Here is a 27,654-nt window from a genome sequence, read left to right on the forward strand (position 1 = left end):
AAGTCTACAATTTAGGTAATTTATCGTGATTCATTTTCCAAACAATAAGTTACATATTTGTCCTCCCCTAAATTGTTTGTGAAATATTCTTATCATTGGGCAAATGATACTGCTGTATTTTTTAATTAACATACAATTTTACTAGTACAATGAAGTGAACACTTAGTCTCAATAACTAGCATGCTGTCCTTAATGTCAAGCCTCTAAAGCTGTTTTATATATATATATATATATATATATATATATATTATTGTAGATTCCATGTAAATCTGGTTAACCTGTGTTCACTTCCCGCTGTAATCCGCTCCGAGGACAGTGGCAGGTGGGAAGTTTGGGGTGGTACACCTGTCAAACCGTAACGTAGGTGTCCTAAGGCGAGCTCAGGGAGGACAGAGACCTCCCGTTTATCTTCCACATAGTCCATTTCTGTTCCTAAAAGAGTCAGCTGTGCGTTCTTCTCTATGAAGGCTCGGACTCCAACTTGTACTACTTCTTCATCTGATAGTCCCTTGGACTTTGCTATTCTTAAACTTACAGAACTAGTGGTAGAGGTCTTTGCCTTTAGCAGCTGCCTTACCTGTAGAGCTTGATGCGCTCACAGATACTCAGATGCCCCCAGGTCTTAACACTAATGTAATGCAAGTTTATGAACAATATTGGAGCGGAAAGATAGGAAGAAAGAATCCGTATGGTAGCAGGTAGTCGGGAACAAGCCGGTGTCAGGAGGGTCATAGCAGACAGGGACAGGCAATGAGGTCAGGGCTGGCAGCAAACAGGAATATCCAAGTAACAAATCAGAGGTCAGGGCAATCAGCAAACAAGCAGGGTCCAAATAACAAGCCATGGGTAATAACGAAAGATCAATCCAATGTACTACGAATCCACAGAACAAACTAACAGAGAAGGTCAGCAATTCCTCAGAGACTCTATAACCAGCAGGGATGCTAGGCCCTCCCTGCCTTAAGTACACAAGGTAGCCAATCAAAGAAGAGAGGGGAGGAGCGTCATAATAAGCCCCAGGGGCTGTTTGATTAATAATTAACTGATTAATTAGCCCACAGGCTTATAAGAACCTAATGCGCTACCCAGTTTTGCCAGGACTCAGCGCTGATTAGAAAGGCAACCCGGCCAATGCCATGGTGATGGCTGAGACTATACAGGGGGAAGTGACATCCCAGCTGTTGCCATGACAGCTGGGACGCAACAAGAGCAAGTGACTCATTACACTGGGTACACAGTACAGGTTTTTCAACCAACTACCTTGCCGACCACACGAGAAACAACCGTGTGGTCAGAAATTTCATTAGTGTTTATGCTTCCACAATCATGTTTTATTGCACCAAAGCACATCATATTGTTTGATTTGGATTTATAATCTTCCTAATCAAATCACAATCAATGATTGAACAATGTCGCGGAAAATGTGGAAGTGTGTGTGTGTGCAGATTTACATATGGTGTGCAGATTCACAATCTTTTCAGCAGATGGTTATGAGAGCTGAAGAGCACAGATCTGAAGGTAAATCGTGTAGGTGTGTACACATAAATCTGCATGCTTACAGGGATTTTGTGGAGCATGCAGTTCTAAGATATGTGTATTGTGTTGGTACTATTATTATTATTATTATTATTATTATTATTATTATTATTATTATTATTATCGTAGATTTCTTTTTTCATAAATTCTCTTTTTATTGTTATAAAGAAATGGTACAGGTTTTACACATTAAAATCGTATTGTATGGACAGTTGAGTGTTGTCTTCAGTCATTTATCACAACACATCGTATATAAATCCAACCATGCCTGAGATAAGAATCAATAAGACACATTCAAGTAAATAACAAAAGGCATCACAAACATAGCTAAACACTATACATTTCATAATAATGGGGGAAACGTAATTGCCATACCATTAGTGGATAGGATAGGGGAAGAGGGAGGAAGGGGAAAATTTAAGGGAAATAAGCCTTGGACTTTATTTATTCCAATGAGTGTATAAAGAAGTTTCCTTGAACTCCATCATTCAAACCATATTAGATAGAATGCCCTGGTTTTATGTTCTGAAGAGTAAATCGGGTCGTCCATGGACATATAAAAGTCTAATCTTTCGAACCATTCTTTAATAGGAGGGGCAGTTGTTGACTTCCAATGTACCGGTATCACAGCCTTTGCTGCACTACTCAAATATTTCACAGTAGATTTTTTTGTATTGAGAAATGGGTATTTTGGAGTCATTTAATAGTCAATAACCTGGACAATTTGGAATAGCAGTACCCACAATTTCACTAGAAAGGAGTATAACAGTATCCCAAAAAGGCCTAAGAGACGCACACGTCCACCAAATATGCAATGGAGCGCCCGGCTCTCTCTGGCATCTCCAATAAAGATCTGGAAATCCCGGCAACTTTTTCGCTAGGACGCTGGGATACCGGTACCACCGAGACAACATTTTTACATTGCGTTTCCACTACTCGCACACACACAGAGCTAGCTTGGGTAAGTTGGAATATTTCGTTCTAATCCGACTCCGAAATAATAACTCCCAACTCGCGCTCCCATTCACCTGTGAATTTTGGTAATTTACAGAAGGAATGTTCAATTAATAAACTATATATAGCGGATAATGTGTATTTTGGGTGTTGGGTGTCCATGCATAAGGACTCAAATTGTGTGTGTGTTCGTCCTGCGAACTCCCGAATACCAGGGGAGCCTATAAAATGTTTCATCTGTAAGCATCTCCATATGTCTGAATTGGGTAAGTCCCATTTCAATTGTAGATCAGCAAAACCCATGAGAGACCCACCAGCTGGCCGATACGCGTACTCACTGCTTGTACCCATCAGTGAAAGGCCCATTTTGTGCACCCTGGGGGAAATTCTGAATTATCGAAGAGTGGAGACAAGGGTGAATATTTTGTTGAAATATGTGGTATATTCCGTAATCTGGACCACCTTGTCAAGGTAGGGGCAATAATGGTGTTTAATAATAGAAAAACATGGATGCCATGGGGTAAATTTGATCTGTGATCTTAATGTGTGTCCCTCAATCCACACCCATTGTTTATCTGGTCCCCCTCTCATCCAGTCAAGAACCCTGTTTAGCATGAGGGCATCGCAATAAGTTAAGAAATGTGGCAGTTGTAAACCACCAACATGTTTACGTCTAGACAGGATATCATGTTTAAACCAGGGTCTTCTGCCTCTCCAAAGTGTCTTATAGCTCTATGTATGTCATTAAACCACGCGGCAGGAATATGAACCAGAAGTGCATGTAATAAATATAAGACTCTAGGCAATAGATTCATTTTCACTATATTTACTCAACCTATCAGCATAAAGTCCTTCAGAAGCCAGTCTCTCAAATTTTTCCGAATGGCAGCGGTAATAGGAAGGAAATTGTCTGCATATATCTTTGAGAGGTCTTTGTTTATAATCACCCCCATATATTTAAGTTGGGTAGGATGCCAAACAAAGGGGAAAGCTGGCTTCAGACCTTCAACTACCACCAGAGATGTTGTAATATTGATGGCCACGGATTTTGAATAGTTAACCTTAAAATTAGAGCGTTCTCAGAATATTTGAAATTCCGACATCAAATTCGGTATTGAAATTACCGGGTTTGTAAGGACCGCAAGGAGATCGTCTGCAAACAGAGCTAGTTTAAATTCCCTATCTCCTAGCTTCAAGCCCGAAATATCTTTGTTCAGTCTAATGGCCCCCACCAAAGCCTTCATACACAGAATAAAAATCATTGGGGACAGGGGACAACCCTGTCTTGTCCCATTAGTAATGTTAACTGGCTCTGACAAATCACTATTAACCCGGACCCTGGCCGTCGGATGTGAGTACAACATTTGGATCCATGCTAAACTTAAGGGGCCTAAACCTAAGTGACGAATTATGCCCATCATAAAATCCTAATCTATTCAGTCGAACAATTTCTCCGCGTCGGTAGATAGTAGTACCATCGGTGTATTAGTAGATGTTGCACACTGGATTAAATCTAAATCTTTTGTTGTATTATCTTGTGTCTCCCGACCCGGAACGAAACCTACCTGATCTGAGTGAATTTTCTGGGGCAAGAAGATTTTCAATCTATTAGCTATAAGTTTGGCATATAATTTTAAATCAACATTTAACAATGATATGGTCTATAGCTAGGGTATAGAGCTAGATCCTTTCCTTCTTTAGGTATTATCGTGATATGTACTAACAGGGAGTGGCGCGAGAAATGAGATCGAGTTGAAGGCCTGAAGCATAATTGCCATTGAGTTTTAAAGGTTATATAATATGATACCGTAAAACCGTCAGGGCCAGGGCTCTTCCGAGAAGGGTTTGTCTTGGGTGCTTCCTCTAGTTCTCCAAGGGAGAAGGGAGCCTCCAACATTTGTACACTCTGCATCTAATGTAGGAAAGTCACACCTATTAAGGTAGTTGGCTATACATTCCTGTCTAAGTGAGCATGTTTAAGTCACTATTGAGGTTATAAAGCTCAGAATAATAAGTGAATGCCGCGGCTATGTCCGATGAGGGGGTACACAGTTTCCCGGTACCTGATTTAATACAGGGTATATATAATTGTGATCTTTGAGCTCTCAGAGCACGAGCCAAGAGTTTACCAGGTTTATCCCCCCATTGAAAGAACTTGTTGCAGCATTTACGGTAGTCAAACTTTAACTTATCAGATAGCAATTTATTTAATGCCTTTCTGACTTCAGCTAACTAAGCCAGAGTGCTCCCCTCCTGTGAAACTTTGTCTCATCTCTAAAGATTTGATTTTCTCGAGAAAGGTGTTTTGGTAAGCAATTTTTTGTTTTTTCATAAGCGTACCCAACTGTATAAATTTTCTACTTATAACACATTTGTGAGCTCATTAAGAAATTTCAGAAACCTCAGGAGTGTTATTCAAATTGATATATTCTTCTATTGCCGCCTCAATTTGGGCTCTATTAATTGGGCGTCTTGGATTAAGAGTTCATTCATTCTCCATGCATATATTCTACGGCCCGGGTGTGTTAGTGACAGTGACATGTAAACCGGGGCGTGATCAGACCACGTGGTCTGACCTATCTTCACTTCCTTTAGTAGGGTTAAAGAAGTATGATGTAAGAAGAAATAGTCTAGACGTGAATAAATGTTGTGTGAATGTGAAAAGAAAGTATAATCCCGTTCAAGAGGGTGTTTAAGCCTCCATGTATCGACCGGCTGGTGTTCGTGTAAGATGTGCCTCAACTTGCGATGCACCTTCTCAGAATATCTGGGCGACCAAGATGGAGCATCTACCGCAGGTTGGAGAATCCAATTAAAGTCACGCATATAATAAGGATGCCCTCTCTCAGGGGATCCACTCTCTCCAGCATGGTTTCTAAGAAAACAGATTGATTACTATTTGGAGCATATACATTCGTAAAAGATTGGTTAAAGATCTTACATTTCAAAACGAAACCTCTACCTGCCTGTAGCTTATGTTTAGTAATATTCTTGAGAGAGGCGCCTAGAGAGAAGAATGGCAACTCCCAGCATTTTACCCTCCGGGTTATTACAAGTAAATACATGGGGTAGTGGTGGTTACATAACCGGGGCTCAGAGACCAACTTAAAATGTGTTTCTTGTATAAATGCCACATCTATCTTGGTGGATATCAGGTCTCTGAACAACCTGTATCTCTTTTCTGGGATATTTAGACCCTTAACATTAACTGAAAGAAACCCTATATATGCATTGCATAACCCCTGAACATGCAGAGTATGAGTCCAGGCCACCCAAGTGGGTGTTAGTGGGAAGGGGAGGGAAAGAAGGAGAAGAGCGGGAAAGAGGGTTAGGTAATAAAAATAAAAGTAAAAAATAAAACAGTATTAATAATATTAGCATCTGAGTAAAATACTCATTAAATGTAGACATTAGAAAAAGAGTGCTTCGGAGAAACACGAGCCTAAGCCCAGTCATGCTCCGGAAAAACCTGTGCGGTCAGGGGGTACTGGGGGGGATTGATGACCGTGACAATCAAACAAAACCAACAAATTCTTCCTTGTGTGCTAAAACTTATGTAACCTCAAAGGAGGATACCTTATACAGCAACTATAACAGTAGTTATGAGAACGAAACTTAGAAATTTAGAAGAATTACACTACAAGTATAAACAAATTTCTTAATTAAAGAGTTATATCCTTTTTGATCTTATCTCAGAGACTATAGTGCTTGGAATGAACAAAAAGTACAAAGTGCCATTTACGTATCTAACTCAAACTGGAGTAAGGTCAGGGCGACCAAGAAGATCCTCTGTTGATCTCTCTAACGGACAACCAATGTACCCTCCCACTGGAGGGGAGGTTGGGCCTCTATACAGGCACTTTGTGGCAAAAAGAAAGAGGACAGCATTTACTTTGCCAACAGGGCAGCCTCGGACCAAATGTTTGAGAAGTCTATCTATGTAGATCAACAGAGGCACGTGATTCACATGCGAAACCCTACAACTATAAAGAGCGTATGATGCTCTGAGAGGCTTCAGGTGTCTTCCTGCGATGGCCGGTCCTGACGTTTTTGAGGGGTTTTCCTTTGTTTCCCAACTTGTCGGAATCTTTCCTCAGCCTGTGGTGCCGCAAACGAGGGCATATGCAAGGTTGACTCTAGCCATTCAGGAAGCAAAATATTTTGAATATCAAATGCAGGGCAAAAAGCAATGAGTTCTGATGGCTCTCTTAAGGATGCAGCTCTTCCTTCGTGGACCACCTGCAGTTGAAATGGGAAGCCCTAACGATATTTGATATTTTTCTTCCGCAGTTCTTCAGTCAGAGGCTTAAGCATTTGTCTTTGCTGGAGCGTATGCCATGAGAGATCTTAAAACACCTGAATAGCCTGGTCGTTAAACTTGAGACCATCCAGTTGCCATAATTTCCGTAGAGTTTCATCCTTCTGAGCAAAGTAGTGTAAACGGCAAATGACATCCTTGGGGTGTTCCAAGGGAGCTCTTCTTGGCCTCAGAGCTCCGTGGGCTCTGTCAAAGGTAATCACGTTGTCCTGAAGGTTTTCCAGGACTTTGTTGAAGATTTTTGTAAGGGCGTCCACTAGGCCTTGAGCATGTACATCTTCTGGCAGCCCTCTGATTCTCAAATTATTCCTACGACCTCAAGTATCCATATCATCAAGCTTGTACTGGAACCACTGCAGGGCTTTTGCTTGCACAGTTACCGTGGATTGCAGTAATCCATAACGGTGATCCTATGCTTCTTTACGTTCTTCCAAGGTCACCAACCTTTGAGCCAAATGAGCAATATCTGCTTGAAGTGTAGCAACTTCTTGTCGGACCACCTCTTGTATCTTTGCCTCCAATATCTCAAAGTCTTTTTTAGAAAGTACTTATTTTTTTGTAGGCAAAGCATGGAGTAGCTGCATGACTTCTGCTAAGTCAGGTTGGTCTTTGGTTGGTGATGACTCAACAGTTTGTGTCTTTTTTTTGCGATAGACTCAGGTGTGGATGGCTGAGAGGCGCTATTAGATGATGCCATGTCGCTTGATTCTGAGATGGTTGATGATTTCAAGAATGTACATAGTTCTGACCGTTGAGGAGTTGTTTACTTTCTGGTAACTCTCTTGGTGTTTCCTTTCTTGTTTCGGCCTATCTAGATTCTCAGATTATGCACTTCGTACTTTGTCACCGATCACTACCCCCCAATGTTGACCTTAGGCAGTCACAACAGCCACACATCAATTGTTAGTACATTAATGTGTCATCTTCCCAGTAAAGATATTCACTACCTCTAGTCTTGTTATTTATGCTGATACCTTTTGCTTGGAGCATCTCTCACACTTCACAATCAACCAGAGGCCACTAGTTGGCAGCAAACTCACAGTCACCAGTGTAAACAACAGATAATTCCAACCTGCTCCAACTCCTCTCTTTTAAGCACTAAACTGTAGTGTGCTCAGTGTTGGATACAAGCAAACTGTTACTCACTGCCCACCACCTGTATCAAGCACATGGGGACTTCCGGGAGGGACTCACAGCAAGAAGACCGAAGCCACACGCAGACACCTCCCAGCATCCAAAGCGTCAGGAGCCGCCGGAAAAGAAGCAGGACAATGGAGATCAGCACTTCCAGCTCTGCCAGTGCGGATATAAATATGCAGAGGCTGCCTCCACATACCCCATCGGCCAGTCCGGATCCACCTCCGAAATGCAGCCAACCCTTTGTGGCGTACAGGAAGCCAGCAGGTTGGTAGCAAAGTTTCCTCAGGTGCGCATCCCTACAGTAAAGGCAAGCAGAACCCGGTGGGTGTCCCAAAAGAGAAGTCTGGTGTCTGCTGAAATAGGCGCGGAGCACCCAAAAGTACTGGCGGTGCTCCCTGGGAGATTCCTCACACTTGTGGTGTAATAAGGGGCTAAAAAGTCACCGCCAAACTGGAGCTTTGTCTCCAAAGTTGAGGCGCTCTCTGCTTCGCCAACCACTTGGTATGGCTGCCAGGCCACGCCCCCCTATCGTAGATTTCTAAGGTGCCACAGTGCTCCACAGTGCCGTACAGTTGGGAAAACAATACATACATAAAACAGGGACATACGAGGTAGACAAAAAAATGCAGACATGAAAACAAAGGGTATGAAGGACCCTTATTAGAGAGTTTACATTCTAAGTGGAAGAGGGCACAGCTGAAACAAGTGGAGTAAATGTGTTTCAGAGTGGAGATTGGAATAGTTGTGAGGGTGCATTAGTGTGAATAGTGTTATTGGGGATAAGGTCACTTCTAATGAAGAGATGGGTTTTCAAAGAGCATCTAAAGATTTGAAGGCTGGGAAAGTCTGATTTGAGCGTGGTAGAGAATTCCATAAGCGGGGAGCAGCACGGAAGAAGTCTTTTAGGCAGGATTGAGAGGTGGTTAGTCAAGACAAGGCGCTGATAATTACTATATAAATAAAGGTTAAGAATCCCATTACTGAATATTTACTAAGTCGGAGGGATAATTCTAAATCTGCTGGTATTGCTTGAGGGATGCAGCTTGATTCTGTCAAGTCTACTCCAGTGTAGATACTGCAGGGGTAAATTCTTTTACAGGATCATCCGTTAGTTTGTTTGATAAAAAGTGGTTTGATTGAATAGAGTGATATTTGTCTAATTTGCCAAAGCTTGGAAAAATTTTTGGTTGTGTTGGTTGCTGTTTATACGATACTAAATTATTTTTCGCATTTAAATTGTTTTCCTACTCATAGTTTCCTTTTTTTAACACACAGCTGAGCTTGGAGACTACAATTCTTCAGTGCATTTTACAGGACACTTATCAAATACAAAATGTATTCCCAGTCAAGACAATGATTTTTTAAGCAAAGTAGAATCCCTGCACAAACAACACAGGTAATCATTTTCTTGGTCATCTTATTTCTTTTAAGGTTTGTGGTCTCTATAACTGCTTAGTGCACCATCATGATTAAAGCTTTTATTCAACCTGGTTAACACAATTTATTTACACATGTCCATAGCATTGTATGTGGAGCCTTGGCAATGTCATTAACCAGAAACCTGTTCTGTGCAGAAGTATTGTAAATTGACCTCTTAATGATTTAGTGAAGTTGGTACTATATTCTTTGTCAAAATCTGGTGGGTGGGCTACCATGTATATTTCTTCAACAATCTTTACCTTGGCTATTCTTTTTTGGAGTGACCTATTTGCAGCAAGACCTTCTCAAACTTTTGTTGTCTTTAATCTTTCGACAGGGCACTAGCTATAGTTCACCTCAAGTATATACCCAGATATTTCTTAATCCCCTAGACAAAAAATTGATTTGCAAGCCAGTCCCTTGTTACACTCTACCCACAAATCTCTGCATGACCCATAAACCAACACTTTAAGAAGTACTTCACACAAAATGTAAAACATAATTTTGGGTGATGTTAACTAAGTTATGGTTGAATACTAAGCTTAAACTGCCATTGGAGGTCCAGTAGGTCCCTGAAAAGCTCCTCTGATCCACTGCTGCTCGTGTACCTTCTTCAGAGTATCGTTAACACCCTTCCCAAGTGAACCTCCAGTGAATATAACTTTGTGTGGTCCCTCAAAACTGAATTTTAAAATTTATATGGAATTGTTCTTTAACAATTACTCGTTCTTCAGGCATTGGATGATATTAATAGTAATATACATAAATTATACATACTCCGGAACTGCTGAAAGTGATTTCCATCTAGCTAAATTAATATACAGTAAAAATTATGCTGATCCTTGTAGGCACTATGGTTTCCTCTGGTTCTGCCGCTTCCCACGATCAGTCACATGGGTTACTATGGATATCGTTTTTCTCTTGGCGGAACCTTTCTTTTCCAAAACTCCCTGTTTTCTTTATGTTTATATGCTTCTCTGTCCTTCGGCTTTTGCAATAATTTCTGAATCTCACCATAGTGAAGTCCCAGGGTGGCAGTGAGTATTTACCTTGGCCAAGAGGACTTATCCTTTTTGATCTTTTAGACAAGAGAAAATACGAAGGATAGCATATTTTAATTTTCGAAAGTGACAAATAGTAAATCTATCCTGCAGTTAACAAGCATTGCATATCTTTTTTTAGTGGCCTTGGACAAACGGAAGCAGAGTCATGCTACATTAACATTGCAAGAACGCTTGAATTCTATGGAGTTGAAATGCACAGTGGTAGAGTATGTTCGATCTATATGTATTTAGCAGATGCAAATTAAAGTTATGTGTGAATGTTGTAATAACATACAGTTACAATTTATTCTATGTGGATTATACAACACCAGTTAAGTATATCTAAAAATTTACACTTGACATAAAATGTAGTAGGATAATAAGCTTTAGGGCAACCTAAATGCAGGATGCAGGAGGTACACTAACATAATTATGTATTATAATGTAGAACTTATGACCTCATGTAACAGTAAACATTGGCTGTTGACATTTCTCTTTATTACACATTGCTTCAGTGTTTGTTTCATAGCAACATAAGCAGAGAGAATTAATAGATATGCCAGTTGTGAAATGTTTTCTTTTACAAAGGGATGACCCATTATGTAGGAATACCCCTTTAAACTTTAAGTTTGTGTTGATCCTCCTTATACAGAATACAAAGCTGTACATATGCATTTTAATAATAACTGTCATGATATAACATTTCCCATGTGGCGACAAAATAATTGGCTAGAGTTAATTAAAGTCCTTTACATGTTGACTATTTGAATTCATCTGAATGTTTTTTTAGATGAATGTCCATGTTAATAATTTCTAATTTAGTGTCTGTCCATTAATAAACTACTGTATAAACACATTTTGTTGATTATTTGGGTTCTCTTAAGTATAACCGAAGGCCTTCAGTATAACCTATTGCTATCAGATGTGGGATATACAGCTAATATTTGTGGACTTCTCAGGCCAGATAGTCATGTCAAAATATAATAAACATTTTCTTTGTAGTTTTTTTTTAAGCCAATTGAGTAGTTAGTTATAACCATTCGTATTATTTCAGCAAACATGAAAGTGGTGATTGATTTAAATGAATGCTAAGTTGAAAACACAAACCTATCTAATGCAAAAATGCATTGCAATCTGCAGATATATGTATAATTAACAGTTCCCACACTAAGCCAAAATCTAAGATATGTGACATTGTGTGTGCTGTTCTTATTTAGTCTACTGTGTATGGAATAAAATACCTCTCCTTTGTATTACCCTATTTTATTCCATCATTGCCTGCAAGAACTTGTTGCTTATACAATATACAATACAAAATGTTCATTGTCAGTGCTAAAAAAGTTTGGTAAAATTAAAGTGTGGGAGTGACAGAGATGGCATTTGTTATTCTTGAAAGAGGTATACAATGAATACTGTCCTGTGTATATAAATGTTCTTGAATTTTGACACTTTTAACCTAGAAACAACCTGGACACTTTGTCATTGACTTATAAAAATAATATATACTGCATGAGCATAGAAATACTAATAACTTCTCTTTGACCACCTGCTCCACTTCCATCTCCTTATCTCATGATCAATCAGGATGGTGGTGGTGTAGGTAAAATATGGTCTGGGGGATTTTTATCAGACCAACCTTTGTGATTAGTAAAAGAGCATGCCCATATAATGTTAAAATTAACCTGTGTGCTCTTTTCCATTAGCTAAACAGGGAACTGCATGCAAAGAGCGTTTTCCCAGAGCTGCAGCTTTGCTGAAGCTGTGTCCAGAATGCTGCAGCCCTAGAGAAAACTAGAGGGGGGCTCTCAGAGAAGTTGCACCAGACCACCAGGACATGCCCTATGTCTTGGGTAGGACAATATGCCCATGTGCATAATCTTCCCTAAATACACCAACATATCCAGTACATTATAAATCCCTTTAGAGTTCTGTTAAAAGCTGACTTCAATTATTTTTTTCCAGGATCTTCATAACTTAGACCTATTAATTGGAATTGCTTCAGCAGGCATAGCAGTGTATAGAAAACAAATTTGCACCAGTTTTTATCAATGGTGGGTACCTTATGTGTTTGATTCAAATGAGTTTCCTGTGTCTTTACACTAACATACCTCCCATTTAAGTATACTAATTATCCGCATAAATGTTTAAATAGTATAAATGTTATTATAATTGTGCAGACATTTTTATCAGATGTGTTTTTCTCAAGCTTTACCATTATTCTCTTTGGAACATTTTTTAAATGCTGAGTTAAATAGTAGCAAAAACTTTCACCACATTTTGTGTATAATGTTTTTTAGATCCTACAACTGTGCAAATCACGACACGACAATCAATTTATGTTCTTTATTCGTAAGGCTCACAAAAAGGATTCTTATTATGGTACTAAGTACTTCAGGCCTTAACTGCTTGGCTACAATACAGTGTATCAATGCAGAATCACAGAAAAAATCAATTTGGCATTATTTCTAAAATGCAACGTGAACTGCAAATTGTTTCCTACTGATGTCTATCACTGGCACACAAACATACTGCAGAATGAAACTCTCCACTTTAACGTTGATGTTGGAGCCTCTGCAGTAGCCAAAGGTCATATGCCCAGATGCCACCACCAGCATTGTTTTGGTAGCCCTATCGACGCATCACCTGACATTGTGTGGAGCCAGGATTTAATAAAATAACCCATATTTCCAGATGGAGAGTTCCAGGGCAATACTAAGCAAATCCCATCCTACTCCCTTTAAGGGTGTGGTGAAGATTAAAAACAAGGAGGATGATATTTATGAAAGGCAAAGTTCCACAGTGCAAATACAGCTTTTGAACTGTTGTGTGCCTCAATCTACACAAATTCACCTAGGTTTCCAACATGGCTTATAGGCACAGCAAAATGGATGCATGTGCGGAGAAGCAGAAGTTTGCACAGACAAAGGGGAGGAGTTGGTTGGAATAATAGTGTTTCCACTGAAAAATGCAAGTTGAGCAGTGCAGAAAGGAGATTTAATTTGCAGAGCAAGATTATTATATTGAGTTAAAGGGGGAGAGGGTGCATTTTCTGGGTTGTTCCTTACTGGGCACAGCCATTCTTCCTCTGCAAAAGGACTTGAATTCTGCAGCAACTGAGACATGAGGTAGATTGTGTCTCATGCCATACTTCTAATGAGACAAAACATCCCAGTGTTTTCAGTATAATGGACAGGTGTCCATGCGCATTACACCAAAGAGAGTAAAAAAAACAAAACCACACAAAATAGATACACATACACAATTTTCAAATAAACTTGAAATGGTTGAAGCAGAGAATTGCATTTCTAGCCACAGTGCAACCAAAGTAATAATACGCTTCACACACATAAAAGAGACGTGTACTAAAGTCAGCCCCGATGTTCCCTTGCACTCATAATTTTTTTAAGCCATAAATGAGGCTAAACTGAGCTGTATTTTGGGAGAACAACTGAAAAGTGTATTCAGTTGTAAGGTGCAATAGTAAAGCAGTAAGAGATTGGATATTGGTGTGAGATTTCACAGTGCAGCTTCTACAGATTCTTCTGCATATCCAGGTGCACGTTTTTTTCAAAATTCAGATGGATCTGTATAGCAGATACTCTCCCCTGAGAATCTCTGTGCATCCTGGTAGCCAGATAGGCATTATTTATTTATGTTTTACAATGTCATTGTGGACTATGGTCAAACACTGGATGAAGATCTAAAAGATCACTTCTTTACCCCAGCAATAAGGTACAATCTCGATATGCAAAAATGGGCCTAACCTACAGCTTAGTAAATGTTTAGTGTAAAATTACATTTTATTCATCACTAGTGTGCAGGAAGGGTAAAGCAATTGTGGAGATTCAGTAGTACTGTACTGCATGTTGCCGCATTTAGATTCTATATATACATTACATAAAATGTATTTAGTTAGAAAGTGTAACTTTTTATATATATATACGTGTGTATATATATTGTAACAAAAGGAGGCATTTAGCTGGCAATATGCAGATAAAGCAGGGAAGTAGAGTAAAACATTGGCACAGTTATGTACCTAGGTGGAGATTAAACCAGGTAAAAACATATGTGTAGTTTAAAATTGGTTTACTTACTTGATTTAAAAGCTGCTTCCTCTCAGCAAACAGACAGAGTGGGTCTGATAGTCTAAACAGAGCCAGGGATGGGCGTTTCCTTTTAAAGAGAAGGTGGGTGTGTCACCTGTCCATCAAGCTAGGCCTGTGGGAGGAGTGCCAGGTATAAAACCCTGCTTGTTTTATTGTTCAGGGAGACTAACGCTGGGGTAGCTGGCTAGTCTTGAGAGAGAGCTGGTCTATGTATAGCAAGCGTTTAGGGTCTCCATAATTGCTGTGGAAGTATACGGTGTCAAAACATTTATTACCATCCTGACAATAAAGAACCATAAAAAGGAAGAAGTTGTACGCGTGTGCTTCTGCAGTAGCGGGCTCTTGCCACAATATATATATATATATATATATATATATATATATATATATATATATATATATACAGTCAAGTCCATAAATATTGGGACATTGACACAATTCTCATATTTTGGGCTCTATGCACCATCACAATGGATTTGAAATGAAACTAACAAGATGTGCTTTAATTGCAGAGTTTCAGCTTTAATTTGAGGGTATTTACATCCAAATCAGGTGAAAGGTGTAGGAATTACAACGGTTTCTATATGTGCCTCCCACTCTTTAAGGGACCAAAAGTAATGCGACAATCGACTCAAAACCTATTTCATGAACATGTGTGGGCTATTCCGTCGTTATTTCATCATCATTTAAGCAGGTAAAAGGTCTGGAGTTGATTCTAGGTTTGACATTTGCATTTGGAAGCTGTTGCTGTCGACTCTCAATATGAGATCCAAAGAGCTGTCACTATCAGTGAAGCAAGCCATCATTAGGCTGAAAAATCAAAACAAACCCATCAGAGAGATAGCAAAAACATTAGGTGTGGCCAAATCAACTGTTTGGAACATTCTTAAAAAGAAAGAACACACCGGAGAGCTCAGCAACATCAAAAGACCCAGAAGACCACGGAAAACAACTGTGGTGGATGAAAGAAGAATTTTTTCCCTGGTGAAGAAAAACCTCTTCACAACAGTTGGCCAAATCAAGAACACTCTCCAGGAGGTAGGTGTATATGTGTCAAAGTCAACAATCAAGAGAAGACTTCACAAGAGTGAATATAAAAGGTTCACCACAAGATGTAAACCATTTGTGAGCCACAAAAACAGGAAGACCAGATTAGAGTTTGGTAAACAACATCTAAAAAAGCCATTACAGTTCTGGAACAACATTCTATGGACAGATGAGACAAAGATCAATTTGTACCAGAGTGATGGTAAGAGAAGAGTATGGAGAAGGAAAGGAACTGCTCATGATCCAAAACATACCACCTCATCAGTGAAGCATGGTGGTGGTAGTATCATGGCGTGGGCATGTATGGCTGCCAATGGAACTGGTTCACTTGTATTTATTGATGATGTGACTGCTGACAAAAGCAGCAGGATAAATTCTGAAGTGTTTCGGGCAATATTATCTGCTCATATTCACTCAAATGCTTCAGAACTCATTGGACGGCGCTTCACAGTGCAGATGGACAATGACCCAAAGCATACTGCAAAAGTAACCAAACAGTTTTTTAAGGCTTACAAGTGGAATGTTATGCAATGGCCAAGTCAATCACATGACCTGAATCCGATTGAGCATGCATTTCACTTGATGAAGACAAAACTGAAGTGAAAATGCCCCAAGAACAAGCAGGAACTGAAGAAATTTGCAGTAGAGGCCTGGAACAGCATCACTAGGGTGAAACCCAGCGTCTGGTGATGTCTATGCGTTCCAGACTTCAGGCTGTAATTGACTGCAAAGGATTTGCAACAAAGTATTAAAAAGTGAAAGTTTGATGTAGGATTGTTTAGTTTGTGCCATTACTTTTGGTCCCTTAAAAAGTGGGAGGCACATATGGAAACCGTTGTAATTCCTACACTTTTCATCTGATTTGGATGTAAATTCCCTCAAATTAAAACTAAAACTCTACAGTTAAAGCACATCTTGTTTGTTTAATTTCAAATCCATTGTGGTGGTGTATAGAGCCCAAAATATGAGAATTGTGTCAATGTCCCAAAATTTATGGACTTGACTGTATATGCATATATATATGTATGTATGTATGTATATATATATATATATATATATATATATATATATATATATATATACACACATGCGACTCGGCAAAGAACTGGAATGACATATTGCTCACAGATGTCATGATGCAAAGGAAGTGGTCATTGAGCGTGGACCACAGCATCACCAAGCCCTACAGTAAAAATTATGATGGGCTCAGCAATGCTGGTCCATTCTGCTGGGGTCTCCACTCTGTTCTTGGTAGTCCCACAACTTGTGCTTATATAGTTGTGGATCAAATTACCAAAGGTGGCGTATGATGACCAGGGCCTGGGTTTGAGATGCCTAAGTCCAGAGCAGAAGACAAGATAGGGATCTCAACATTCAGCTTGATTAGAGAGAAATCTTGTAAATGACTAATGTAAAATGTCGCTTTGAATTAGCAAGTGCAGATGAAACAATATGGAACTTAACTTGAATGTGATATAATCATTGTCCCTTTGTCTTAACAGCCCCATGAAACAGCCCTTTTTGCTGTGCTATAAAAACTGCCCTATTGATGACATCCTAATTACACTAATTCTTATGGATGTGGTAGAGGGGGAAGGACTGTAGATTTTTACAATATCATTATGTCCTGAATTTCCAAGATAAAATATTACCTGTAAACAAATGTTTGCATAGACTGCAAGTCTGATAAAATATAGATTCATGCACTGAGGTCCTGCTTTTGAGTTAAGAGCAAAACAAATAAAAAGGAGCAAATTTGTACCTTGGCAAAAATATTGCACTGGGGGTGGGGGGATAGGGCCAATTTAAACTGTACTCACAGATTTAGAGTAGACATTTCCCAGATCAACTCTAAATTGCAGTTGAAAAATAAAGCTGTTCATTATTTGTGTACTATATGCAAACAAAAGCAGACCGTATTTCCCTGCATGCAAAAATTAATTTGCACCCCTTGCATTGAAACATGGTTTGTGCCTTTTTCCTGAGCATCAGGCCCTGAATCAGTACAGATAATGTTATGCATACAAATCTTAGAGCCTATCAGTCTACAGGTGTCAAATGTATTACTTTTTATTTATGAGGACATGTAACTATGCATCATCAAATGTAATGTACAAATGTGTCTGAAGTAGTACGTACAATCACAAGTTGCAACACTGAAAAAAGAATGTGTAATTTACAAATGTTTAACAAATGTTTTACATTTGATTTATTCACACGGTTTCCAATGTGAATAAGACATTGAAAGTAAATGATTTTAACTGTTTGGTACCTTATATATCTGATATTTTTTTTCCATCTAGGGTAAACATTCTGAAAATCTCTTTTAAAAGAAAAAAGTTTTTCATTCAACAACATCAGAAACATGTAAGTAACTTTATTTGCTCTGATGCTACCAACATACAGGTCTTGAGACCTAGTAACAGGGCTGTATTTACCGTATAACCAAACGGCACCCAGTAGCACAGAGAAATGGGATTGTGTTGATTTTGTTTACTTATTTTCATTTTATTGATTTTTTTGTTTTTTGTTCTTTACCAAGCATACTTTTCCCAGTAAAAATAATGAATCAGGAGAATTCGATAAAGTGGAATACAGGGTATTCCATGACTAATTGAGAGCATATTTACATTCAGGGCCCGATGCTGATTTGGAAGCACATGTTCAAAAAATGGTCAAATCAAACACACATAAAAATTAAGGGTGTGCACCTGCCACTTTTGGTGTTTTGGGTTCTGATTAGCTTGAGGTTTTTCGGTTCTGATTTGTTTTGCCAAAACACCCCACGAAAGGTTTTGGTTCTGGTTTTGGGTTCTGATTTTTTTTAAAAAAAAGCATAAAAAGTGCTAAAATCCATATTTTGGTTTTTTTTTAACTCCTACACTATTATTAACCTCAATAACATTCATTTCCACTAATTTCCAGTCTATTGTGAACACCTCACACCTCACAATATTGTTTTTAGTCCAAAAGGTTGCACAGAGGTAGCTGGATGTCTAAGCAAAGCGACACAAGTCGGCGGCACAAACACGTGGCCCATCCTAGGTGGCTGTGTAGGCTTGAATGGCTTTATTTGCTCCTCCTCCATCCTCTGCAGCATATTGAGGGTGGAGTTCAAGCACGTCACTACCTCTTGTTTTAGTTGATGGCAGGGCAGGTTCATGCTTTTTTGATGTAGCAGGAACAGTGAACGTAGTTTAATATCTGATACTAATATTTCTGCACTGCAGGAACAGTGAACGTAGTTTAATATCTGATACTAATATTTCTGGACTGCCTATTGAAGTGGAATCTCAACGGGATTTGGTACCGGGGACACAATACCTCCATCAACCGTCTACATTCCACTGCACAGTAGGCGGACTCCGGACGCACGTCTAACACCAACAAAGCTGTTACGGCCGCAGTTATCCGCTTTGCCATAGGATGACTATATAGGAGTGGCACTGCAGTGGCAGACAGGATGGCAGTTTGAAAAACTAGGCCCCAAAGAGCACATAATGCCAAAAAAAGAGTTGGCAGATGGAATTGTCCTTGGGCCCTCCCACCCACCCTGATGTTGTTGAAATAGGACATGCGCACTTTAACAAACCAATCATTTCAGCGACAGGGCCTACAAAACTGTGGCTGAAATGATTGGTTTGTTTGGACCCCCACAAAACGAGCTGGCAAAGAAAAAAAAGAGGTGCAAGATGGAATTGTCCTTGGGCCCTCCCACCCACCCTTATGTTGTTGAAATAGGACATGCACACTTTAACAAACCAATCATTTCAGCGACAGGGCCTACCAAACTACTGTGGCTGAAATGATTGGTTTGTTTGGGCCCCCACACAAAAAAAGTTGTTCATCTCTCCCTGTACAAACTAAACTGGCTCTACTGAGGCAAGATGTCATCCTCATCCTCATCCTCTGATTCCTTGCCCCCTTCAGTGTGTACTTCCTCATCCTCACACATTATCAATTCGTCCCCGCTGGACTCCACAACCACAGGTCCCTTTGTAGTCTCTGGAGGACAGTGCTGTTCTTGATTGAGGAATTGATAATTCATTTTTATGAACATCATGTTTTCAAAGTTTTGCGGAAGCAACCTCCTTCGCCGCTCACTGACCAGGTTCCCCGCTGCACTAAAAACTCTTTCCGAGTACACACTGGAGGGGGGACAACTCAGGTAAAATAGAGCCAGTTTGTACAGGGGCCTCCAAACTGGCTTTTTTTTCTGCCAGTAAAAATAAGGACTGTCTGACATGTCTACTTGGATGGTGTCAGCAAAGTAATCCTCCACCATTTTTTCAAATGTGACAGCATCCAATGCAGCGACAGTAGACATGTTTGCAATGGTTGGCAGGTCCTTCAGTCCGGACCAGATGTTCTCAGCATCCCCGCCAGCGGGTCTTTTAGGAAAACTGAGCTTTTTCCTCGCAGCCACAGGTGTTGAAGAAAATGGAGGAGCTGTTGCCATGTCACGGTCTTCTTCAGAGGACAATCTCCTGACCAGCAGGAAACAGAGACACAACATACGCTTTAAACCGAGGATCCAGCACGGTGGCCAGAATGTATTCCTCTGACTTTAAAAGAGTGACCACCCTCAGATCCTGGCAAAGCGTACGAAGGGCTACATCCATAAGAGCTACATGCTTGGTGGAATCGCAATGCTTTAATAGCTCCTCCCTCACTTTCTCCAGCTGCTTCTGCAACAGCCTGATCAGGGGAATCACCTGACTCAAGCTGGCAGTATCGGAACTGACTTCTCGTGTGGCAAGTTCAAACGGCTGGAGAACCTTGCACAACACAGAAATCAGTCTCCAATGCGCTTGACTAAGGCGCTTCCCCACTCCTTTTCCTATGTCGTAGGTGGCTGTGTAGGCTTGAATGGCCTTTTGCTGCTCCTCCATCGTCTGCAGCATATAGAGGGTGGAGTTCCAGCGTGTCACAACCTCTTGTTTGAGGTGATGGCAGGGCAGGTTCAGCCTTTTTTGATGTTGCTCGAGTTTGTGGTAGGCACTGGCAGAATGCCGAAAGTGTCCAGCAATTTTGCGGGCCACCGCAAGCAACTCCTGCACACCCCTGTCACTCTTCAGGTAATGCTGCACCACCAAATTAACGGTGTGGGCAAAACATGGGACGTGCTGGAAATTGCCCATATGTACTGCCCGCACAATGTTACTGGCGTTGTCTGACACCACAAATCCCCAGGAGAGTCTAAGTGGGGTAAGCCACAGCGAGATTATTTCCCTCAGTTTCTCTAAGAGGTTGTCAGCATTGTGCCTCTTATTAAAACCGGTGATACACAACGTTGCCTGCCTTGGAACGAGCAGCCGTTGTGGAGATGCTGCTACTTATGCAGCTGCTGCTATTGCTTTGGAAGGTGATGCATCTACCCAGTGGGCTGTCACAGTCATGTAGTCCTTAGTTTGCCATGAACCACTTGTCCACATGTCCGTGGTTAAGTGGACAGTGGGTACAACCGAATTTTTCAGAGCACTGAGGACACTTTTTCATACTTCTCTGTACATCCCGGGTATCGCCTGCCTAGTGAAGTGGAATCTCGACGGGATTTGGTACCAGGGACACAATACCTCCATCAACCGTCTAAATCCCACTCCACTAATGGCGGACACCGGACGCATGTCTAACACAACATAGTCTGGCTGGTGACATGGCCTGCATGACTAAATCTGATTGAGATCGTGGAGGAAGTTGACGAGGAGGGTGTTGGTGGTGTGTATCCAACAGGACCAAGGGATTTAGGTGTCCCTTGACTGCTGATGGTCCTAGCCACAGTTCCTGAACTAAACACAGAATTATGAAGGTTCTTCAGGTGACGTATAAGGGAGGATGTCCCTAGGTGGCCAAGATCCTTACCTCTGCTTATTTGAGCTTTACATAAGCTACATATGGCCATACATTTGTTGTCCGGATTGGGATAGAAATAACTCCAGACCGAAGAGGTGGATTTTTTTGGTCTTCTGCCCAGGCATGACGATGGGCTTTTTCATCCCATGGACAACAACTGTTTCCCCCCCTGGTGCCTCATTTAAGATAACCACATCAGCATCCTCCTCGTCAAGTTCCTCCTCAGCGCCAGCTACATCAATATCCTCCTCCCGGTGTATAACATTCACACCTTCATTAGCCAAATCTGTAACTGGACTGTGGGTGATCCTTCCACCATATGCAGAGGGTGTGCTGCAAATGGTGGAAGGAGCCACCTCTTCCCGTACAGTGATGGGAAGGTCAGGCTTCGCAACCACCAACACCCTTGGACTCGCCTTGGGGATTTGTGATGTCATCTGTTTAGAAGGCAGAGTTGTTTGCTGTGTTGTTGATGACAGCTGAAGTCTCTTAAATTTTTTAGAGGGGAGGGGAGGAGGAGGGCTTAGATCCTTGGGTGAAGCTGAACCACTAGTCATGAACACGGGCCAGAGCCTAAGCCGTTCCTTGCCACTCCGTGTCGTAAATGGCATATTGGCAAGTTTACGTTTCTCCTCAGATGATTTGAATTTTCTTTTTTTACTAATTGTAGTGAACTTTGGGTTTTTGGATTTTACATGCCCTCTACTAGGAGATTGGGCATCGCCCTTGGCAGACGACGTTGATGGCATTTCATCATCTATGTCATGACTAGTGGCAGCAGCTTCAGCATTAGGAGGAAGTGGGTCTTGATCTTTCCCTACTTTATCCTCCAAATTTTTGTACTCCATTATATGCAGCACAAGAGAGCGTACGCCTAAACCACACACACTTTGGGACTGCAGAAACAGTGAACATAGTAATATAGATTTCAGTACCTATTTTTTGGGACTGCTGAAACAGTGAACGTAGTAATATAGATTGCAGTTTCTATTTTTTGGACTGCAGAAACAGTGAACGTAGTAATATAGATTGCAGTTCCTATTTTTTGGACTGCAGAAACAGTGAACATAGTAATATAGATTGCCGTTCCTATTTTTTGGACTGCAGAAACAGTGAACATAGTAATATAGATTGCAGTTCCTATTTTTTTGGACTGCAGAAACAGTGAACGTAGTAATATAGATTGCAGTTCCTATTTTTTGGACTGCAGAAACAGTGAACGTAGTAATATAGATTGCAGTTCCTATTTTTTTTGGACTGCAGAAACAGTGAACGTAGTAATATAGATTGCAGTTCCTATTTTTTGGGACTGCAGAAACAGTGAACGTAGTAATATAGATTGCAGTACCTATTCTTTGGGACTGCTGAAAAAGTGAACATAGTAATATAGATTGCAGTACTGCAAGAACAGTGAACGTAGGTAAATTTAGCAGTACTAATAATTCTGGACTGCAAGAACAGTGAACGTAGGTATTGCAGTACTAATATTTCAGGACTGCAATAATATAGTGCTCTAGAATTTTTTTTATACTTTTTAAATTATTTTTTAATATTTTTTTTTTTTTTTGTATAATTTTGTTTTATTTTTATTTTTTTAGGAGTTTTTAATAATTATAAAATTACTATGGACTTAGCACAACAAAGCACAGGACTAAAGCACCACTGGACTCAGCAGGACAGACACTGGCCAAAGCACCACTGGACTCAGCAGGACAGAGCACAGGACACAAGAATAAAGCACCACTGGACTGATCACGCAGGAGCACCACTACCCTACAACCTCCCTGGCGGCCGCAAGCTGAGAATTTATGACATCCGAGTCTCGCGAGATCCGACGCGAGACTTGGATGTCATAGCCTCGTTTCGGATCTTTTTGCCGGGCGGAAGTACCCGAACAGTGCTCGGATCCCGTCAGATCTGCACTGTTCGGGTGGGCTCGGATTAGCGGAATCCGAGCCCGCTCATCCTTAATAAAAATAGCGTATTTTCGTTAAAGATTTGTCCAGGTCTGCACCAGCAGCATATACGCCAGTTGAATATCAGATACAATTACACCAGACCAGGTCATAGCACAAGAAACATTTTTTTCAACATTGTATTTGGTCTGCAATTGACCATCGTTTCCCTCCTCCATTCCGCCTCTCCAGTAAGGAGAGACGAGTCAGATCTGCTTATGGCAGGGCCGGACTGGGACTAAAAATCAGCCCTGGCATTTAAAGCACACAGGCCCACGTGTTGTGGGCTCCATGCACTATATTGTTGCACACTGATGCTGGCGCAGTACAACATGATGTAGTATGAGTGTGTGTGTGGGGGGGGGTATTTATTTCTCCTAATGACCCTCAACATTACATTATTAGCACCCCAATTACATCAATAAACACCATGACAATACATTATTAGTACCCAAATTACAGCAATAAATAACCCCCCACACACACTCATACTACATCAATCACCCCCACATTACAGCAACCGGCATCACCCCCCACATTACAGCATCCAGCATCACCCCCCACATTACAGTATCCAGCATCACCCCTCACATTACAGCATCCAGCATCACCCCCCACATTACAGCAACCGGCATCACCCCCACATTACAGCAACCGGCATCACCCCCCACATTACAGCAACCGGCATCACCCCCCACATTACAGCGTCCAGCATCACCCCCCACATTACAGCGTCCAGCATCACCCCCCACATTACAGCGTCCAGCATCACCCCCCCACATCACCCCCCACATTACAGCAACCAGCATCACCCCCACATTACAGCAACCGGCATCACCCCCACATTACAGCGTCCAGCATTACCCCCACATTACAGCAACTGGCATCACCCCCCACATTACATCAACCGGCATCACTCCCCACATTACAGCAACCGGCATCACCCCCACATTATAGCAATACCCTCTCCTACTTATTAGCAATACTAAGCACCAAACACACTACAACACTGCCACCAGCACGCCACCCCATACTACAGCAATACCACCAATTATACAGACGCCACTGTAGGAAACAATGTTTTGCTTTTTTCAAATCTCCCACAAAATAGCAACAACGAACAGAGTACTTACACACATATAGGTAACAGGTACCCTTTTCCCTCAATTAAATAGCAATGGCAGAATTTTCATGAATCATTCCACATGAAATAAAACTAACATATATCTAAAAAAAACATAACTATTGAATGATCAGTTGAATCCACACGGCCGCATTAAAAGTATTTCCATCTACAGCAAAATGTCAGAGAAAAATATTTTTGTTTTACTACAGTAATTGGATATGCGTCTTTTCTATTCATTTTAAATAACACAGTATATAAATTAAGGGGGATAGAGGAGGTGGGTGAGAAATAATTGGATGTGATCCATCAGTTTGATTAGATAGGAAACATTTAGATTATTTACCTGGAGGCGTCTACCCCCTTGACTCACAGGCAGGGCTGACAAGAGGAATTTTGGGCCCCGATACAGCAACTTCTTTGGGCTCCCATCATATTCAACAATGAAAGACTTGCCTTTGGCAGAAGTTCATATGATGCCACACCGTAGTGTGCCCAGTTCATATTATGCCACATTGTAGTGCCGCAAGGTCATATTATGCCACATAGTATTACCCTCAATTCATATTTGGTCATGCAGAAGTGACCACAAATCATATTATGGCATAGTAGTGCCCCCAAATCATTAGTAAAGCTCAGATAAAAACTCATTCACAAATAAAAATTGCTACAGCATATCAGATACTGAGTGTGAGTCCCAAGAGCAGCTTAATACATCATTTACAATGCAAACAAAAATAGATATATTGACACAATTACAGATAAAATTTATGACAAGCAATGTTTTTTCCTCTTAATTAAAAATCTCTGTACAGATAAATATGCAAAAAACATTACAGCGCAATAATGAGCAATACATAGTGTTAAACATTATTGGATACGCTGTAGTGTCCCCAGTTCAAGAAAGGATGGTTAAAAACATATTGCACACGAGAAAATATATGAACTTACCTGATTATGGCATCCTGTGTTCTGTTCTCCTAGTGGGCGCGCTGGGCGAGGAGGGATCAGCAGCTGTCAGCTCACACAGGCAGTCGGAAGCAGGAATAGAGGGCAGTGGTCGAAGCAGAAATTTAGGAGTGAGGGTATAGAAAATATAAGTGAATGGAGTATGAAGGCTTGATTTTTTATTTTTTTTAACACTTGTCCCCTCTGTGCATTTCCATTCTTCATTACTACTTGTGTTTTATGATGGCTGCATCCCTGACATTCCCATTCTTAAGATGTCTCTCCCTTTACACTTTATTTTACCTATGCCCCTGCACCATCTTCTCCTTTGTCCCTCTCACTTAACCCCCTGCACCACCTTCTCCGCTGGCTCTCACACATCTTCCTGTACCACCTACTCCCCTGGCTCTCTCACACGTCTTCCTGCACCCTCTACCCCCCGGCTCTCTCACTCCTCTTCCTGCACCCCCTACCACCCTGGCTCTCTCACCCCCTTCGGCTCTCTCACCTCCTTTCCCAGCACCCCCTTCGGCTCTCTCACCCCCTCTCCCAGCACCCCCTGGCTCTCACCCCCTCTCCCAGCACCCCCTGGCTCTCACCCCCTTTCCCAGCACCCCCTTCGGCTCTCTCACCCCCTCTCCCAGCACCCCCTGGCTCTCACCCCCTTTCCCAGCACCCCCTTCCGCTCTCTCACCCCCTCTCCCAGCACCCCCTTCAGCTCTCTCACCCCCTTTCCCAGCACCCCCTTCCGCTCTCTCACCCCCTTCGGCTCTCACACCCCCTCTCCCAGCACCCCCTGGCTCTCTCACCCCCTCTCCCAGCACCCCCTTTCCCAGCACCCCCTTCCGCTCTCTCACCCCCTTCGGCTCTCACCCCCTCTCCCAGCACCCCCTGGCTCTCTCACCCCCTCTCCCAGCACCCCCTTCGGCTCTCTCACCCCCTCTCCCAGCACCCCCTTCGGCTCTCTCACCCCCTCTCCCAGCACCCCCTTCGGCTCTCTCACCCATTCTCCCAGCACCCCCTTCGGCTCTCTCACCCCCTCTCCCAGCAGCCCCTGGCTCTCAACCCCTTTCCCAGCACCCCCTTCCGCTCTCTCACCCCCTTCGGCTCTCACCCCCTCTCCCAGCACCCCCTGGCTCTCTCACCCCCTCTCCCAGCACCCCCTTCGGCTCTCTCACCCCCTCTCCCAGCACCCCCTTCGGCTCTCTCACCCCTCTCCCAGCACCCCCTTTGGCTCTCTCACCCATTCTCCCAGCACCCCCTTCGGCTCTCTCACCCCCTCTCCCAGCAGCCCCTGGCTCTCAACCCCTTTCCCAGCACCCCCTTCCGCTCTCTCACCCCCTTTCCCAGCACCCCCTTCGGCTCTCTCACCCCCTCTCCCAGCACCCCCTGGCTCTCACCCCCTTTCCCAGCACCCCCTTCGGCTCTCTCACCCCCTTTCCCAGCACCCCCTTCGGCTCTCTCACCTCCTTACCCAGCACCCCCTTCGGCTCTCTCACCCCCTTTCCCAGCACCCCCTCCGGCTCTCTCACCCCCTTTCCCAGCACCCCCTTCGGCTCTCTCACCCCCTTTCCCAGCACCCCCTCCGGCTCTCTCACCCCCTCTCCAAGCACCCCCTAGCTCTCACCTCCTTTCCCAGCACCCCCTGGCTCTCACCCCCTTTCCCAGCACTCCCTGGCTCTCACCCCTTTTCCCAGCACTCCCTGGCTCTCACCACCTGAAAATCGCGGGCACCCCCGCCCGAAAATCACGGCACCCCCGCGACCCCCCCCGCTGAAAATCGCGGGCACCCCCGCCCGAAAATCGCGGCACCCCCGCGACCCCCCCCGCTGAAAATCGCGGGCACCCCCGCCCGAAAATCGCGGCACCCCCCCCTCCCACCGAAAATCGCACCCCCCCCCGTCTTCAGTAAAAAAAAAAAATAATTAAAAAAGACAGGAAACTCACCAGTGTAACTGGCTGCACAGCATAACGGGGGAGGGAGCTGGGGAGCGCGCAGCAGAGGTGGCTGGTTCCTCCAGCCACCAAGAAGACAGGGGGAGTCGGGCCGGCCCATATAGCCATCGGAAGTGCCAGGTGGCCAGTCCGGCCCTGGCTTATGGACATAGGCATTAGAGATGAGCGTTTTGGATTACTTGAAATCCGACATTATGGATGCTTTTCATTTCAATCTTAAATAGACTTTACATAGACTAGTGGTTACTGATTGTTG

At 42.3% G+C, this 27,654-nt stretch overlaps 1 protein-coding gene across 10 annotated transcripts in view; it reads left to right on the forward strand.

The window, feature by feature from the left end:
* Positions 1-27,654, forward strand: part of PTPN3 (protein tyrosine phosphatase non-receptor type 3) — a 607,886-nt gene that overhangs the window by 182,388 nt on the left and 397,844 nt on the right. For 7 of the 10 annotated variants that reach the window (XM_075212795.1, XM_075212800.1, XM_075212794.1 and 4 more), the window contains 4 exons: positions 9,224-9,344; positions 10,550-10,637; positions 12,373-12,461; positions 17,867-17,930. In XM_075212795.1, coding sequence (XP_075068896.1) covers positions 9,224-9,344; positions 10,550-10,637; positions 12,373-12,461; positions 17,867-17,930 — 362 coding nt within the window. Of the gene's footprint in view, positions 1-7,977; positions 8,213-9,223; positions 9,345-10,549; positions 10,638-12,372; positions 12,462-17,866; positions 17,931-27,654 lie in introns of those variants that run through there. The other 3 variants (XM_075212802.1, XM_075212803.1, XM_075212801.1) reach the window with 2 other exon arrangements.

This window comes from Mixophyes fleayi, chromosome 5 (genome assembly GCF_038048845.1).
Source record: "Mixophyes fleayi isolate aMixFle1 chromosome 5, aMixFle1.hap1, whole genome shotgun sequence".
NCBI lineage: Eukaryota > Metazoa > Chordata > Amphibia > Anura > Limnodynastidae > Mixophyes > Mixophyes fleayi.